The 13,909-nt window shown below is 36.8% G+C and overlaps 1 protein-coding gene across 2 annotated transcripts; it reads left to right on the top strand.

Moving 5' to 3' along the window:
• The first annotated feature begins 384 nt into the window (after nucleotides 1–384).
• On the top strand, nucleotides 385–13,124 carry tnnc1a (troponin C type 1a (slow)). 2 transcript variants are annotated; one of them, XM_056449323.1, is made up of 7 exons: nucleotides 385–444; nucleotides 6,523–6,553; nucleotides 7,109–7,255; nucleotides 9,822–9,936; nucleotides 10,022–10,158; nucleotides 10,526–10,579; nucleotides 12,538–13,124. In XM_056449323.1, the coding sequence occupies exons 1-6, from the start codon at nucleotides 421–423 to the stop codon at nucleotides 10,555–10,557; spliced, it is 486 nt and encodes a 161-aa protein (XP_056305298.1). In that variant the 5' UTR covers nucleotides 385–420; the 3' UTR covers nucleotides 10,558–10,579; nucleotides 12,538–13,124. The 2 variants fall into 2 exon arrangements, with proteins under 2 accessions (XP_056305298.1, XP_056305297.1); XM_056449322.1 differs by lacking the exon at nucleotides 12,538–13,124 and having other exon boundaries at nucleotides 10,526–10,964.
• The last annotated feature ends 785 nt before the right edge of the window (nucleotides 13,125–13,909 follow it).

The raw sequence follows: 13,909 nt of genomic DNA, 5'->3' as shown, positions 1-13,909 counted from the left end.
ATTATTTATATTTATGTATATATATATATATATATATATATATATATATATATATATATATATATATATATATATATATATATATATATATATAGCTAATGAATCAGAGAAACATTGACTTTCGTCGTTTCTTTGCCTACTTTTAAAATTTGGATTGGGTTGGTAATAGTACACCACCTTTTTTTAGTACTACACCACTGGTATATATGTATATTATAAATATGTAATAGTATTTTTGTCTATTCATTTTTGACTAAAGCCTCGTCATGAACAAATAGCTGTTTTATCAGGCTTGCGTGACAGTGATGGACCATCCCACGCTGAGGTGGGCAGGAAGGAGCAGGCTGTCTGTCTATAAAGCTCATTTAGTTTTGTGTCCTGGTCTCCACTAGTGTCGGCACTTCATCTGATCTTCTCACAATGAATGACATCTACAAAGCGGCGGTGAGTCTTGGGTCTTCTGAGTGTTTTGGTGCTTTGAGTTTTAAACAAAGTTTCACTATATACAAAAATATATAGTAGGCTAAAAAAACTTTACTTTTAACTACAGTCATATAATGTATCATACTTTTGTATTCATGGCTTAGCTTTAAGGAGTACTCATTTTTGCACTCTTGTTGAAGATTAAACTTTGTCTGTTTGTAGAAGGATGTAAATGTAATATTTAAATAATAATAATAATAATAATAATAATAATATTAGGTAAGTGGCAGGATGTTAGTAGTGTTATTTCTCACTTATTGCAATGCATGGGATTATTATTCACCAATAATTCATTTACATTTTACACATCTCCAATATTTATTTGCCAATATAAAGCAAAATGAGAGAAATTACATTATGATACAGTTATATATACATAACTGTCTCATAATCCTGCATGCACTAAATAAATATGATGCAGCTTCAATGTAAAAACAGGCATTTTCACCTATCTTACCCTATTTGGATGTCATTAAATGCTGATGTTGTATTGTAACGCATACTACCATTTTAAAATGGTCATGAATAAAAAGAAGAAAACCTATTCATTATGAGGTGTATTTAAAGGTCTCCTAAACACATCTTCATAAAAAGAATGTGTCAGTTTATCAGAGTTTTTCTTTTTATTATTTATGCAATTACTTATGAAGATTATACTGCATGGCTTTATTACATTCAATTTAAGGCATACCTCATCAACACACCCATATTGGCATTACAATGTACATAACTGTTATACATGATTCACTCAAGCTGGCCAGTTTATGTCACTGGGCTAAAAAAAGACAGCTCTAAAAAACCTGACTCTTAAGCATTATCAGAGTTAGATAGGAGCCACTTAAGACAGCAGAGGTACGATCATTCATGACTCCACATGGAGAACCGCCTGCCACACCATGTCTAATTTTGGCCTGCTTCGCTCTGCTGTAAACGTGGGTATGCATGTTGAAAATGCAGGTGCTTAAGATAAAATACTCAAGTCAGATTGACTGTGTGTGTTATCACTAGGTTATCTTGACTGATCACTCTCGCTCTGTCTGTGTGTGTGTATGAGAAAGAGAGATGCAGTCTGGCAAGGAAATCCTGATACATGTTTATATGTTACAGCAGTCTGTTGGTTTGTGTTTGATCCAACAGGGGACTATAGTTAGAAACTCTTACTTAAGCAGCTGAGTTAGCTTGGTTGGATTATCCATCCATTGTTGAGCACCTCATATCATATACGACTTTATCTCTGGTTTGTTATTTTTAATTCTAGTGCACCTTTTCTTTAGAGCAGTGGTCACCAATCTCGGGCCTGGAGGGCCGGTGTCCCTGCTGGGTTTAGCTCCAACTTGCCTCAACACACCTGCCTGGATGTTTCAAGTATACCTAGTAAGACCTTGATAAGCTTGTTCAGGAGTATTTGATTCGAGTTGGAGCTAAAATGTGCAGGACACCGGCCCTCCAGGAACAACTTTGGTGACCCCTGCTTTAGAGTGTAATCTGAAAAGCAACCCAGATCTAACCTCACTTTGTGTATTCGGACAAAATGTGAAATTAAACTAAAACAAATATGTTGTTAATGGAGACAGCCTTTAAAAATGTTTTGGCCATTTGCAAAAGCAGGGTCTCTATAAGGGTCTTTAACTCTAAGAGCAGCTAAAGTTTTAGTATGAGGCAGAATAGAGTAATATGAGAGGAGACGATACTTTCACGTACAGGAGGAGTCAGAATTATTAGCCCCCCTTTGTTTTTGTTTTTCTTTTTTAAATGTTTGCCAAATAATGTTTAACCAAGCAAGGACATTTTCACAGTATGTCCAGCCTGATCTAAGTATTTTACGTTTTGTCAGTTTAGTGGCTAATTCGTACGAATTTGTACGAGTTCAGTCGTACGAAATTGTATGATTTTAAAAAGGAGGCGTGGCACTTAACCCCACCCCTAAACCCAACCGTCATTGGAGGATGAGCAAATCGGACGAAAATGTACGAATTAGATCGTACGAATTGATACGAATTAGCCACTAAATCAACAGTTACGAATTGCCATGAGATTGTGTTGGTATGTCTGATAATATTTTTTCTTCTGGAGAAAGTCTTATTTGTTTTATTTCGGCTAGAATAAAAGCAGTTTTTAATTTTAAAAAACCATTTAAAGAACAAAATTATTAGCCCCTTTAAGCTAATTTTTTCGATTGTCTACAGAACAAACCATCATTATACAATAACTTGCCTAATTAACCTAACCTGCCTAGTTAACCTAATTAACCTAGTTAAGCCTAAATGTCACGTCAAGCTGTATAGAAGTGTCTTGAAAAGATCTAGTAAAATATTATTTACTGTCATCATGGCAAAGATAAAATAAATCAGTTATTAGAAATGAGTTATTAAAACTGTTATGTTAAATCTGCTCTCTGTTAAACAGAAATTAGGGAAAAAATTAAATGGGGGCAAGTAATTGAGGGGGGGGTAATAATTCTGACTTCTACTGTACCTGTGACTGGATGATTATGTTGTAAATGCAATAAAGAGATATGCAAGTTTACAAAGAACAAAAATGTTTTTGAGTTTGCTAACAAACCACAGATGTTTCAGTAGTAGATGATTGGAAGTAAAGTGAAATTTATTCTTAAGATTGAACAATACTGTGTACAACACTTTAACTTTGCATGAAGTCAACTAATTCTATAATCAGATTCACTCTCAAATCTAAAGCCCCGCTTTCATGGCACATACTGTATAGTTATTATGCCCATACAGTAAATGAAATAAATGATTCAGCCAATTCAAAGACAACTAATCATTATTGTAGGCATATGCTTTACTGTAAAACCTTGTCACTCAAATCTGATTGGTTGATTGGAATGTTTTCACGTCATTTTCACAGTTCCTTGTGCATATTTTGTTGATTATAAGTTTAATTGCACTGTACAAAATGCCCTGTAAATTAACAGTAAAATATTGGCAGCTGCAGTTGCCAGCAATGTACTGTTATTTTACAAGATGTTACCGTAAAAACGCATGGACTGAATTACAGTATTTCTCAATTTTTAAAACACTAAGGCCCAATCCCAATTCTATTTTTGTACCCCTTCCTCTTGAAGCAAGGGCTTCAAAATGTATCCCTAAGAATTGAGACACCACTACAGCACCTGCACATGTCATCATATGTCATCGTGAGCTCTTGCTTCATATGAGTGACTGCTGCAGTTATTCCAGCTGCATTATGTTTTGGTATTTATATTCAGGAAATCACTGAAGGCAACAAGGTCATGCTATCATAACGATCTAACGTGGCAATGGACTTGTAACTGTACCGTGCATTTACACCCTGGCCATATTCATCAATGCAAACCAACGAAAACAACATTAACATTATAGCAGACACTGTAAAAAAAGGTCATTCTCAGCCACTAGACTTTTCTGACAGGGTTTTTGAGTGTCAGAATGTTGTGGGACTGCTATACAGGAGTTATTATTAGGGATTATAGATGCCGAAATTTTGCAGTTTTTATTTTAGCGTTTTTGTTTTAAAGCATGGCGGTAAAACATAAACGTGGTTATAAAAACATGTGCTTGTTTGTCATAAAAATTTGTAATAATGACAAAAAATACTAATTTGTGCATCTCTAGACTTCCGGGTGCAGCTATGCAGTCGTTGTGGCTGGTGTATTCTGGGAAATTTTCTAACCCCTTGGATTCGAGTGTGGTCCTGAAAAATCTCTCTTTCGATGGCTATTTAACTCTTCCCCTTAGCCCTACACCTCCAAGATAAAGAGAACTGGGACACCCCTACCCCTTAAGGGGGAGGGCTATGGGATAGAATTGGGATTGGGCCTAAATCCCATTGACTGAACTAAATTCTCAGTTGCCTGACCTCATTTAGCTAATTGTTCAGCCTGTTGTCAATACCTTAAACCATTTCACATGGTAAAACAAACATGTGCAGATCTTACTTGGTCTTTTCAGCAAAACTCTAAACACATTTTTATTCTCAAAACACATTCTGCACTCTAATGCATGTCATCCATGCTGGTAAACACAAGTAGCAACTATCAAATTAAAATAGAGATGTCACTGATGAAACACAACCACACACACACACACAAAACCATGTTTATTTAAGTGCAGCACATTTTAATACAATCATTTAAAGTCCATGTGAAATGAACATTTGAAGTGTTTATTTTGCTACAAAACATTGTTATTCTTTAGGTTAACATTTAGCTTGTGTATGTTGATCAACTGAATAAAAAAATAGATAATTAGCTTAAAAAAAGTGTTTATTTGTAAAAACATAACTCTGTTTTGTCATTTTTTATGATATGCGTTGAAGAGTACAATTGCAAAAACATGATTTATGGAAATGACTTAAATCAGAGCTTATTAGTAGTTTTCAGAAATCCTGTTTTGAAGAGTATTGAAGAGTTCAATTGCAGAATAGATTCCTGAAAAATTCTAAAAACGGTGGCAAATAACTTCTTAAATACCAATTCACATGCTTTCAAGTAACATTACCAAATGACTAAATGAATTACAACCCCAAATCAGAAAAAGTTGGGAGAGAATGGAAAACGCAAATGAAAATAGAAAGTAGTGATTTCCAAATTTACTTTGGCTTTTATTTCAATGCAGACAACATGGAAACACAATATTTCATGTTTTGTCTAGTCAGCTGTATTTCATTTGTAAATACACATCCTTTCTTGTAATTTTGGCCTGCAACACATTCCAAAAAAAGTTGGGACAGAAGCAGTTTAGGGCTAGTAATCAGTTCAGTTGGATAAATAATGATGTGATTTGAAACAAGTGACGTCAACAGGTGATTGTAATCATGATTTGGTCCAAAAGCAGCATCAACAGCTGCCAACAAATACGTGAGAAAATTACTGAAATGTTTAAAAACAATGTTCCTCAAAAAAGATTTGAAGACGTGGATATTTCCCTTTCAACAGTGTATAACATTATTAAAAGATTCAATAAATCTGGAGGAATTTCAGTGAGTAAAGGACAAGGGTGCAAGCCTAGGCTGAATAACCATGATCTTTGATCACTCAGGTGGACCTGCATCAAGAATCATTCATCTGTAAGCGATATCACCACATGGGCTCAGAACTACTTTGGCAAACCTTTGCCAGGTTCCACAATATGTAGTTACATCCACAAATGCCAGTTACAACTGTATTGTGCCAAAAGATAGCCCCATGTTAACAGTTTCCAGAAGCGACATCAACTTCTCTGAGCTTGGAAGTATCTGAGATGGACCATCACACAGTGGAAATGAGTATTTGAGGTATTTTTGAGGAGAAATGGACGCCATGTGCTCCGGACCAAAGAAGAAAAAAAGGATAATTCAGACTTCCATCACAGAAGCCTAAAAGCCAGGGTCTTTTGTGATATGGAGTTGTGTCAGTGCCCTTGGCAAAGGTATCTTGCACTTCTGTGATGGCATGTTGAAATGTACATAGAGATTTTGGAGCACAATATGCTGCCAGGGACGCCCATAATTATTTCAAAAAGAAAATGCAGCACCACATTCTGCACATTACAACGTACTGGCTGTAAAGGAGGAGGATACAGGAAGTTGACTGACCTGCCTGCAGTCCCGACCTGTCTCCAATAGAGAATATGTGGCACATTTTGAAGCGCAAAATGCGACAACAAAGACCCCGTACTGTTGCCCACCTTAAGACTTGTTTGCAGGAAGAAACAGTCCCGAAACATCTTTTAAGTGTTGTGAAAAAGGAATGGCCACATTACAAGGTGGTAAATGCTTTACTGTTACCAAAATTGGAATACGTCTTTATTTTGGAAAAAAACAATAAAAATCATGAGGGACACATTAAATAATGTTTGTTGTATTGTCTGCAAATAAATACAAGTCAAAGTGAATTTAGAAATCACTACTTTCTTTTTTATTTGCATTTTCCATGAAGTCCTAAACCTTGGGGTTGTAAAATCAGTGTAAATAAAATTCAACTATTATGCTTGTTACTACTTGTGTACATACATTTTTCTGTAATGATCTGAGATGATTCTCAATCCATGTCTTCCACAGGCAGAGCAACTCACTGATGAGCAGAAAAATGGTATTGTTCAGAAAAATATACAGCATGCATTTGGATTTAGACTAGCTAAAAATGTTCTAAATTTCTCTATAGTTGAATAAAGCTTTTGATGTCGTTTCCTTCCACTTTTTCTTACCACAAAAAATGCTTCTTGATATTGCAAACAGATATTTGTTATAATATCAATTTAATTTATTATCTTAATTATAACCACTGGTTTGTAGCGCAAATAGTTTTACCTTTTACTGCATTTGAATAGTCTTTGTTATTTACCTGTAGTAATGAATTAGAACTGTCACACAGAACAGACTAAAAAATAAGTTCACAATATGATAAGTTTATAATAGCAACTACACACATTAGCTTTTGACAGTATTGTAAGTAAATATACAAAAAAATCTTTTATTTCAGGAATAATAATCAAAACTAGCACATTTTAGCTAATTGAAATATGTTTTGCCTATATTCAATAATTATTTACCAAACTGACTTGCAATATCATTACTGGTTTGACATAGATACAAATAGCTGTATATATTATATAGCCTAACTAACTGTTTTGCTGCGTTTATGTAGAGTTCCGTGCAGCATTTGACATTTTTGTTCAGGACGCTGAGGATGGCTGTATCAGCACCAAAGAGCTCGGTAAAGTGATGAGGATGTTGGGCCAGAACCCTACACCTGAAGAGCTCCAGGAGATGATCGACGAAGTAGATGAAGATGGTAAAGTCCAGAACAATTCAGAATAAGTAACATCTAAGAACCCTAAGCTGTTTTTTACCTGTAAATATATATTCTGTTGTACCAGTCCCTTACTTTAGAGGAAATAGCAAAGCAGATTTGATCAATCTTAATAAAATATTACAATCTGAACACTCAGTGTTCGTGTGGGGTTCCCCCACAAGTCCAAAGGCATGCACTATAGGTGGATTGGGAGAGCTAAAATTGTCAATAGTGTATGTGTGTTAATGAGAGTGGATGGTGTTTCCCAGTGATGGGTTGCAGCTGGAAGGGCATCCGCTGCGTAAAGCAAATGCTGGATAAGTGAGAGGGGTCTGGATGCAGACCTGTGCAGTGCAATGTGAGTTGCATCCAATGCTTTTTAATGTGCTCACTTAACCCCACCCCTAACCCTACCCCTCACGGGGACATCACTAGCTCCATTGAGTGCATTGTGTCTGATATTGCATCACTGAGATATGCAGTCTCAGCTTGCATCATCTAGGCTGCATCCCGATGTTTTGTGGACTTGGAGATGGCATTCCATCGTGTCCCTCATGGCATTCTGTGGAGGGTGCTCGGGGAGTATGGGGTCAGAGGGCCTGTTGAGGGCCGTCTCGTCCCTGTAAGAACAGAGTAGGAGTTTGGTTTGCATTGCCGGCAATAAGTCAGATTTGTTTCCAGTGCATGTTGGACTCCGTCAGGGCTGCCCCTTGTCACCAATTCTATTCATAATTTTTATGGACAGAATTTCAAGGCGCAGCCTTGTGCTGGAGGGGGTCCGGTTCGGGGACCACAGGATTTCATCTCTGTTATTTGCAGATGATGTTGTTTTGCTGGCTTCATTGAACATGGACCTTCAGCATGCACTGGGGCGGTTTGCTGCCGAGTGTGACGCGGCTGGGATGATAATCAGCACCTCCAAGTCCGAGGCCATGGTGCTCCACCGGAAAAAGGTGGTTTGCCGTCTCCAGGTTGGAGGAAAGTCCTTACCCCAGGTGGAGGAGTTTAAGTATCTCGGGGTTTTGTTCACGGGTAAGGGAAGGATGGAGCGTGAGATTGACAGGCGGATTGGTGCAGCGGCAGCAGTAATGTGGTCGATGTACCGCTCCGTTGTGGTGAAGAAGGAGCTGAGCCGAAAGGCAAAGCTCTCGATTTACCAGTCAATCTATGTTCCTACTCTCACCTATGGTCATGAGCTTTGAGTCATGACCGAAAGGACAAGATCTCGGATACAAGCGGCCGAAATGAGTTTCCTTTGAAGGGTGGCAGGGCGCACTCTTATGGATAGGGTTAGGAGCTCTGACACCTGGGAGGAGCTCGGAGTAGAGCCGCTGCTCCTCCACATCAAGAGAAGTCAGTTGAGGTGGCTCGGGCATTTGTTTCTGCCTACCAAGGGAGGAGTTCCAGGCATGTCCCACCGGGAGGAGGCCTCGGGGAAGACCCAGGACACGCTAGAGGGACTATGTCTCTCAGCTGACCTGGGAACGCCTTGGGATCCCCCGGGAGGAGCTGAAGGACGTGTCTGGGGTTCTCTCCTAAGACTGCTGCCCCCGCGACCCGGCCCCAGAAAAGTGGCAGAAATGAATGAATGAATGAATCATCATTATTATTTTTATTATTATTATTTTAGTATGATTTTTTTCATTTCTTAATAAATAATAAATATTAAATTTAATTTCTTAATAAATAGTCTCATTATTTATTTATATGATTTATGTATGATATTAGAATATGTGTTAGCTTTTGTAAGTGATTTTATGTAAATTTTGAATAGATGTTATGGAATATGTAATATTCTCAATAATAAACATTGGCTCTATATGTGCCATTTACATATATTTCAATTAACATGTAAAACGAGTGCATGTTTTTATAAAAAACTATTTTTTTAATGCGTGTATGTGTAAAACAATATAACTTGCACAAAGAAATTATGGGGTTTCTCTCTAAAGAAGTTGTTACCACCCTGTTTAGAGCATCATTGTGGGCGTTTTACATTATACCTAACGTGGTTCAAACAATGGATCTGCGACAGAGAAACTACGGGTTTTGGGAAACACTTGTCACTACATCGTTCTTTTCCCCAAACGATGCATCAGACTATGATAGTTCAGCCACGAGTTACCTCGTTGTTTGGGAAACGCACCCTTGGATGTGTAGGAGACAGAAAGTGCTGTTTGCCTGCATGAGTCAAACCAGCCAATCCCCAGGTCCCTACTAAAGCTGAGACATCTCTGTTGTTAAATGGCTGCTAGATTATTCTGTTTTTTTTGCTATGGAGTTGATTGACAGTTTAGAGTAACGATACATCCAAGATTCTTGTCAAAATGAATGATACAAATCAACCTCAATGTCTCTATGATAGTGCACTGGGACCTTTATCATTTTTAGTTTTACACAGTTTGATGGCTTCTTCAAATATGGAAGATCACTTGTTTCTAACAATTTCTATTTCAGTGGGGTTATGATGCTTCAAAGTTTGGTCCAATGTTAAGTTAATGGGATTTTTCAGTTTGCTGGGTCAGTTTAAAAAATAGAAAAATAAATGTTGGTTGTTTTCATACAGGAAGTGGTACGGTGGATTTTGAGGAATTTTTGGTCATGATGGTGAGATGCATGAAAGATGACAGCAAAGGAAGGCCAGAGGAAGAACTGGCGGAACTCTTCCGTATGTTTGACAAGTACGTCTGTCTTTCCATTAAATTACGAGAGCAAATTTGTGTTGGGTTTAAAGGCTTCTGATTGCATTTGATTGCATCTGGACAGGAATGCAGATGGTTACATTGACCTTGATGAACTGAAGCTAATGCTGGAAGCTACAGGTGAAGCCATCACTGAAGATGACATTGAGGAACTGATGAGAGACGGAGACAAAAACAATGACGGAAAAATTGATTATGATGGTAAGCACGTGTTTTTATCCATACTCAAATTCATTGACAATAAAAAGGAAAGATAGAAAAGAGATCAATTATTAAATAAACCACTGGCCATTTTCTACTTTTTTATTTAAGGCCTTTAATACAAAAGTTATAAAAGTATTTCAAATAAACGTATCTAATATTTAGAATGGTCCTCCAATTTCACTAATTTTGAGTAAAAATCTTAGCACTGATATCAGGAGTGCCCACTCTTTGTTATTTTTTGGTATGATGGGATACTACTTTATGCATATGTTACAGTTTTCCTACAGTGGCATTATAGCACCCTATTTGATGCAAATCCTTTCTTGCCTTTGCCTCATGCATTTCCACAATTCTTTTATTGCAGAGTTCTTGGAGTTCATGAAGGGAGTGGAATAGATGATGAAGAAATGTCTTCCAGGTGTTTCTCCGTGAATTGACTATACACACATTTTGTTTTGTTTTTTTTTTTCATTTAGTAGACACTTTTATCAAATGGAAACTTACAAATGGGTAAAAGAAGCATATCAAATCAGAGCTGCAACATGCAGATGCCATAATAAGCCTAAGTTTAGCACAGTGGTGGGCAAACTTGTAGACCCGAGGGCCACATCAAGTTTTGCAAACCAAGTGAAGGGCCACATGTCAAATCCTTCAAAAATTAACTTTTATTTATAGTGGCAGTATGCATGGAACATGTAATATCAGACAGAAACATGTCACATTAACACAAAACAGATTTTTTTTAATAGTTATTATTATTGAGTCAATTTTACAAGTCAAATGAATTTGCAATGCTATTTATATTTATCATCACTTATCAATCATCATAAAACTATAAAATAATCTCTTATAAAATATAATAATGTAATAATTTTTACCGTGTAGAATAGAAAAGATATTGTCTGTGCCCTTTCTCTCTCTCTAACTGTGCCCTCTCTCTCTCTCTCTCTCTCTCTCTCAAAAAAAAAATAAAAAATAAAACATTTTTACTAATGCTTTGCTTCTTAGACTTTACACACCTGAAACTTGTCTATAGCACTTGTTCACTGCTGCTCTTATAGTTGTGTAAATTGCTTCCTTGTCCTCATTTGTAAGTTGCTTTGGATAAAAGTGTCTGCTAAATGACTAAATGTAAATGATAGAAAAAAAACTCATATTAACACATTAAAAATAATTCTTAAAGTTTACTATTCAGTCAAATTTACAATAATCTAATTTGCACGGCTTTTATACAGACCAATCATCATAAAACTTGATAAAACCACAAATCTTTGGTAAAAGAACTTTTTAAAGTGGATGTATGCATGGAAAATATATTTTATGACAAAATAAACACATTTAACCAGCAATTATTACATGATTTTTAGTCAAATTTACAACAATCTCATTTGAACTTGTATTAATATGCTCCAATCAATCATAAAACTATGAGATAAAATGGAAGAAGACTCTTAGTCTTTGTTATTCCAAGTCATGTTATTATGAGTGTGTTAATGTGGACAATGAGTCTGAAAATAAAGTTATATTAATATCAACAACAACACTCTCGCAAAATACCCAGCTGATTCAGTCGATGCATAACGACATAAAAACAAAAGTCAACAAAAAGGCAGTGCGGTGCACCTTGCGTTTTTGGAACGTAAATGCGCGTTCGGTGTGATCGGTCCCTTAGGTTGCAGTCTTTTAAAACAGCAATACTTTCTTGGCATATTAGACCTACCGCTTTCTGTTCGATATTGGTCAAGAAGTATTTTGTTGTCCATTCTTCCTTAAACACGACATTCAGAGTTTCAATCTTTTTTTGTCTGACTCATTTTGAGTCATTAACGGTCGAGTGCATTTTAATATCCGAGAGTTTGTTCTAATTCTACTGGTTGCACTAACTGTACCTTGTGCAATACTGCCATCACATGGCGTTCACTTCTATTGCATCATTAATTGACTAATTCTGAAACCAAACCGTTAGCAGCACTTTAAGCAGCATTTTAAAAACTCCACTGCAGGGCCGGGTGAATGTGTCAGCAGGCCGCATATGGCCTGCGGGCTGTAGTTTGCCCACTTCTGGTTTAGCAGTTTATCCACACACACACACACTTTATCTATGCATTTAAGAAATGATATGATTAGCTACACTGACCAGATATGCAATGTAAGCCTAAATGTCTGAGCCTATGTTTGTATTTCTTGAATCAATCTCAAAGAATAAATGCGTATATACAAAGTGTACCTGAAATTATGAAAAAATACACAGTCCAATTCACATTAGGTAAAATAATTAGAATGTCAACAATACAATTGTAGTTCTTAAAATCTTTCTCAATATAAAATCATGACAAAATGCTAAAATGATAACAACTTCATTCATTTTCTTTTCAGCTTAGTCCCTTTATTAATCTGGGGTCGCCACAGCGGAATGAACCGCCAACTTATCCAGCATTTATTTTACGCAGCGGATGCCCTTCCAGCCACAACCCATCACTGTGAAACACACATACTCATACACTACGGTCAATTTTAGCATACCCAGTTCACCTGTACCACATGTCTTTGGACTTGTGGAGGAAACTGGAGCACCTAGAGCAGGAGTCACCAATCTCGGTCCTGGAGGGCCGGTGTCCCTGCAGGGTTTAGCTCCAACTTGCCTTAACACACCTGGCTGGTTGTTTCAAGTATACCTAGCAAGACCTTGATTAGCTCGTTCAGGTGTGTTTGATTAGGGTTGGAGCTAAAATCTGCAGGACACCGGCCCTCCAGGAACAAGTTTGGTAACCCCTGACCTAGAGGAAACCCACACGAGCGTGGGGAGAACATGCAAACTCCACACAAAAAGGCCAACTGACCCAGCCGAAGCTCGAACCAGTGAACCTCCTGCTGTGAGGCAAGCTTGCTACCCACTGCGCCACCGCGTCGCCTGATAACAATTTAATGAACTTTAGTTTTTTCAAGTTGATGAACAATAATAAAAAAAAAACTAACAGCCAGTTAGAATTCATTCGTATATGAAGAGCTTGTACTTTTAGAGGTTACTCTATTTTTATAAATAATAAATACTGTTTATCCACTATATTCCAAATCTATTACCATGTCTAGTATCATTGTTTAGATACATAGAAAATACTGAATTATAATTGGCTATTACAGTTTTTCTCAGTCAATTTGGTACGTTTCTCAGATCAGAATTGATATTCTCAAAACTACCTCCTCGCATCATTGTGTCACTTGTGCACATTGAAAAAGCAGTTTCTCATTCCTTTAAAAAGTAGCAAATGCTTTAGTACATCCATGCAAATATGGGCAATTTTCTGAGGTTTTCTACATTGTCAATTGCTTATGTCATGTTGATCAAAATAAAAATTTAGCAAAGATCTTTACAAACAAAAATGGCTGAACAAGTTGTCATAATACTTTAATTAAGTAAATGCATTTTACAAAACATTTCCATTAGACTTTTTTCTAAATCTGTCTACAATTGGTCAATTTCTCCCAGATGAATCTTGACTTTGTCTATCGAAGGTACATCTGAAAGGAGATTGTCCTACAGTATGTTCACATTTCTTTATTTGTTTTTTTTTCTTCTTTGTGCTATGCTGTATTTGTTCAGCTGCGAGAGCGTCTCAGACTGTCAAAGCTTTTAAAGAACAAGTGCTCAGCTCAGCAACTGGTTATGCTGCCAGCATTCAACTGGCATATTTATTGTGGAATCAACCAAATGAATAAATCAATCAAAATTTAACAACACTCAAAGTGT

The sequence above is a fragment of the Danio aesculapii genome, chromosome 23, assembly GCF_903798145.1.
Source record: "Danio aesculapii chromosome 23, fDanAes4.1, whole genome shotgun sequence".
NCBI classification, from domain to species: Eukaryota; Metazoa; Chordata; class Actinopteri; order Cypriniformes; family Danionidae; genus Danio; species Danio aesculapii.
Note: the sequence above shows the minus strand (reverse complement) of the source record. Positions and strands in the feature narration are given on the sequence as shown.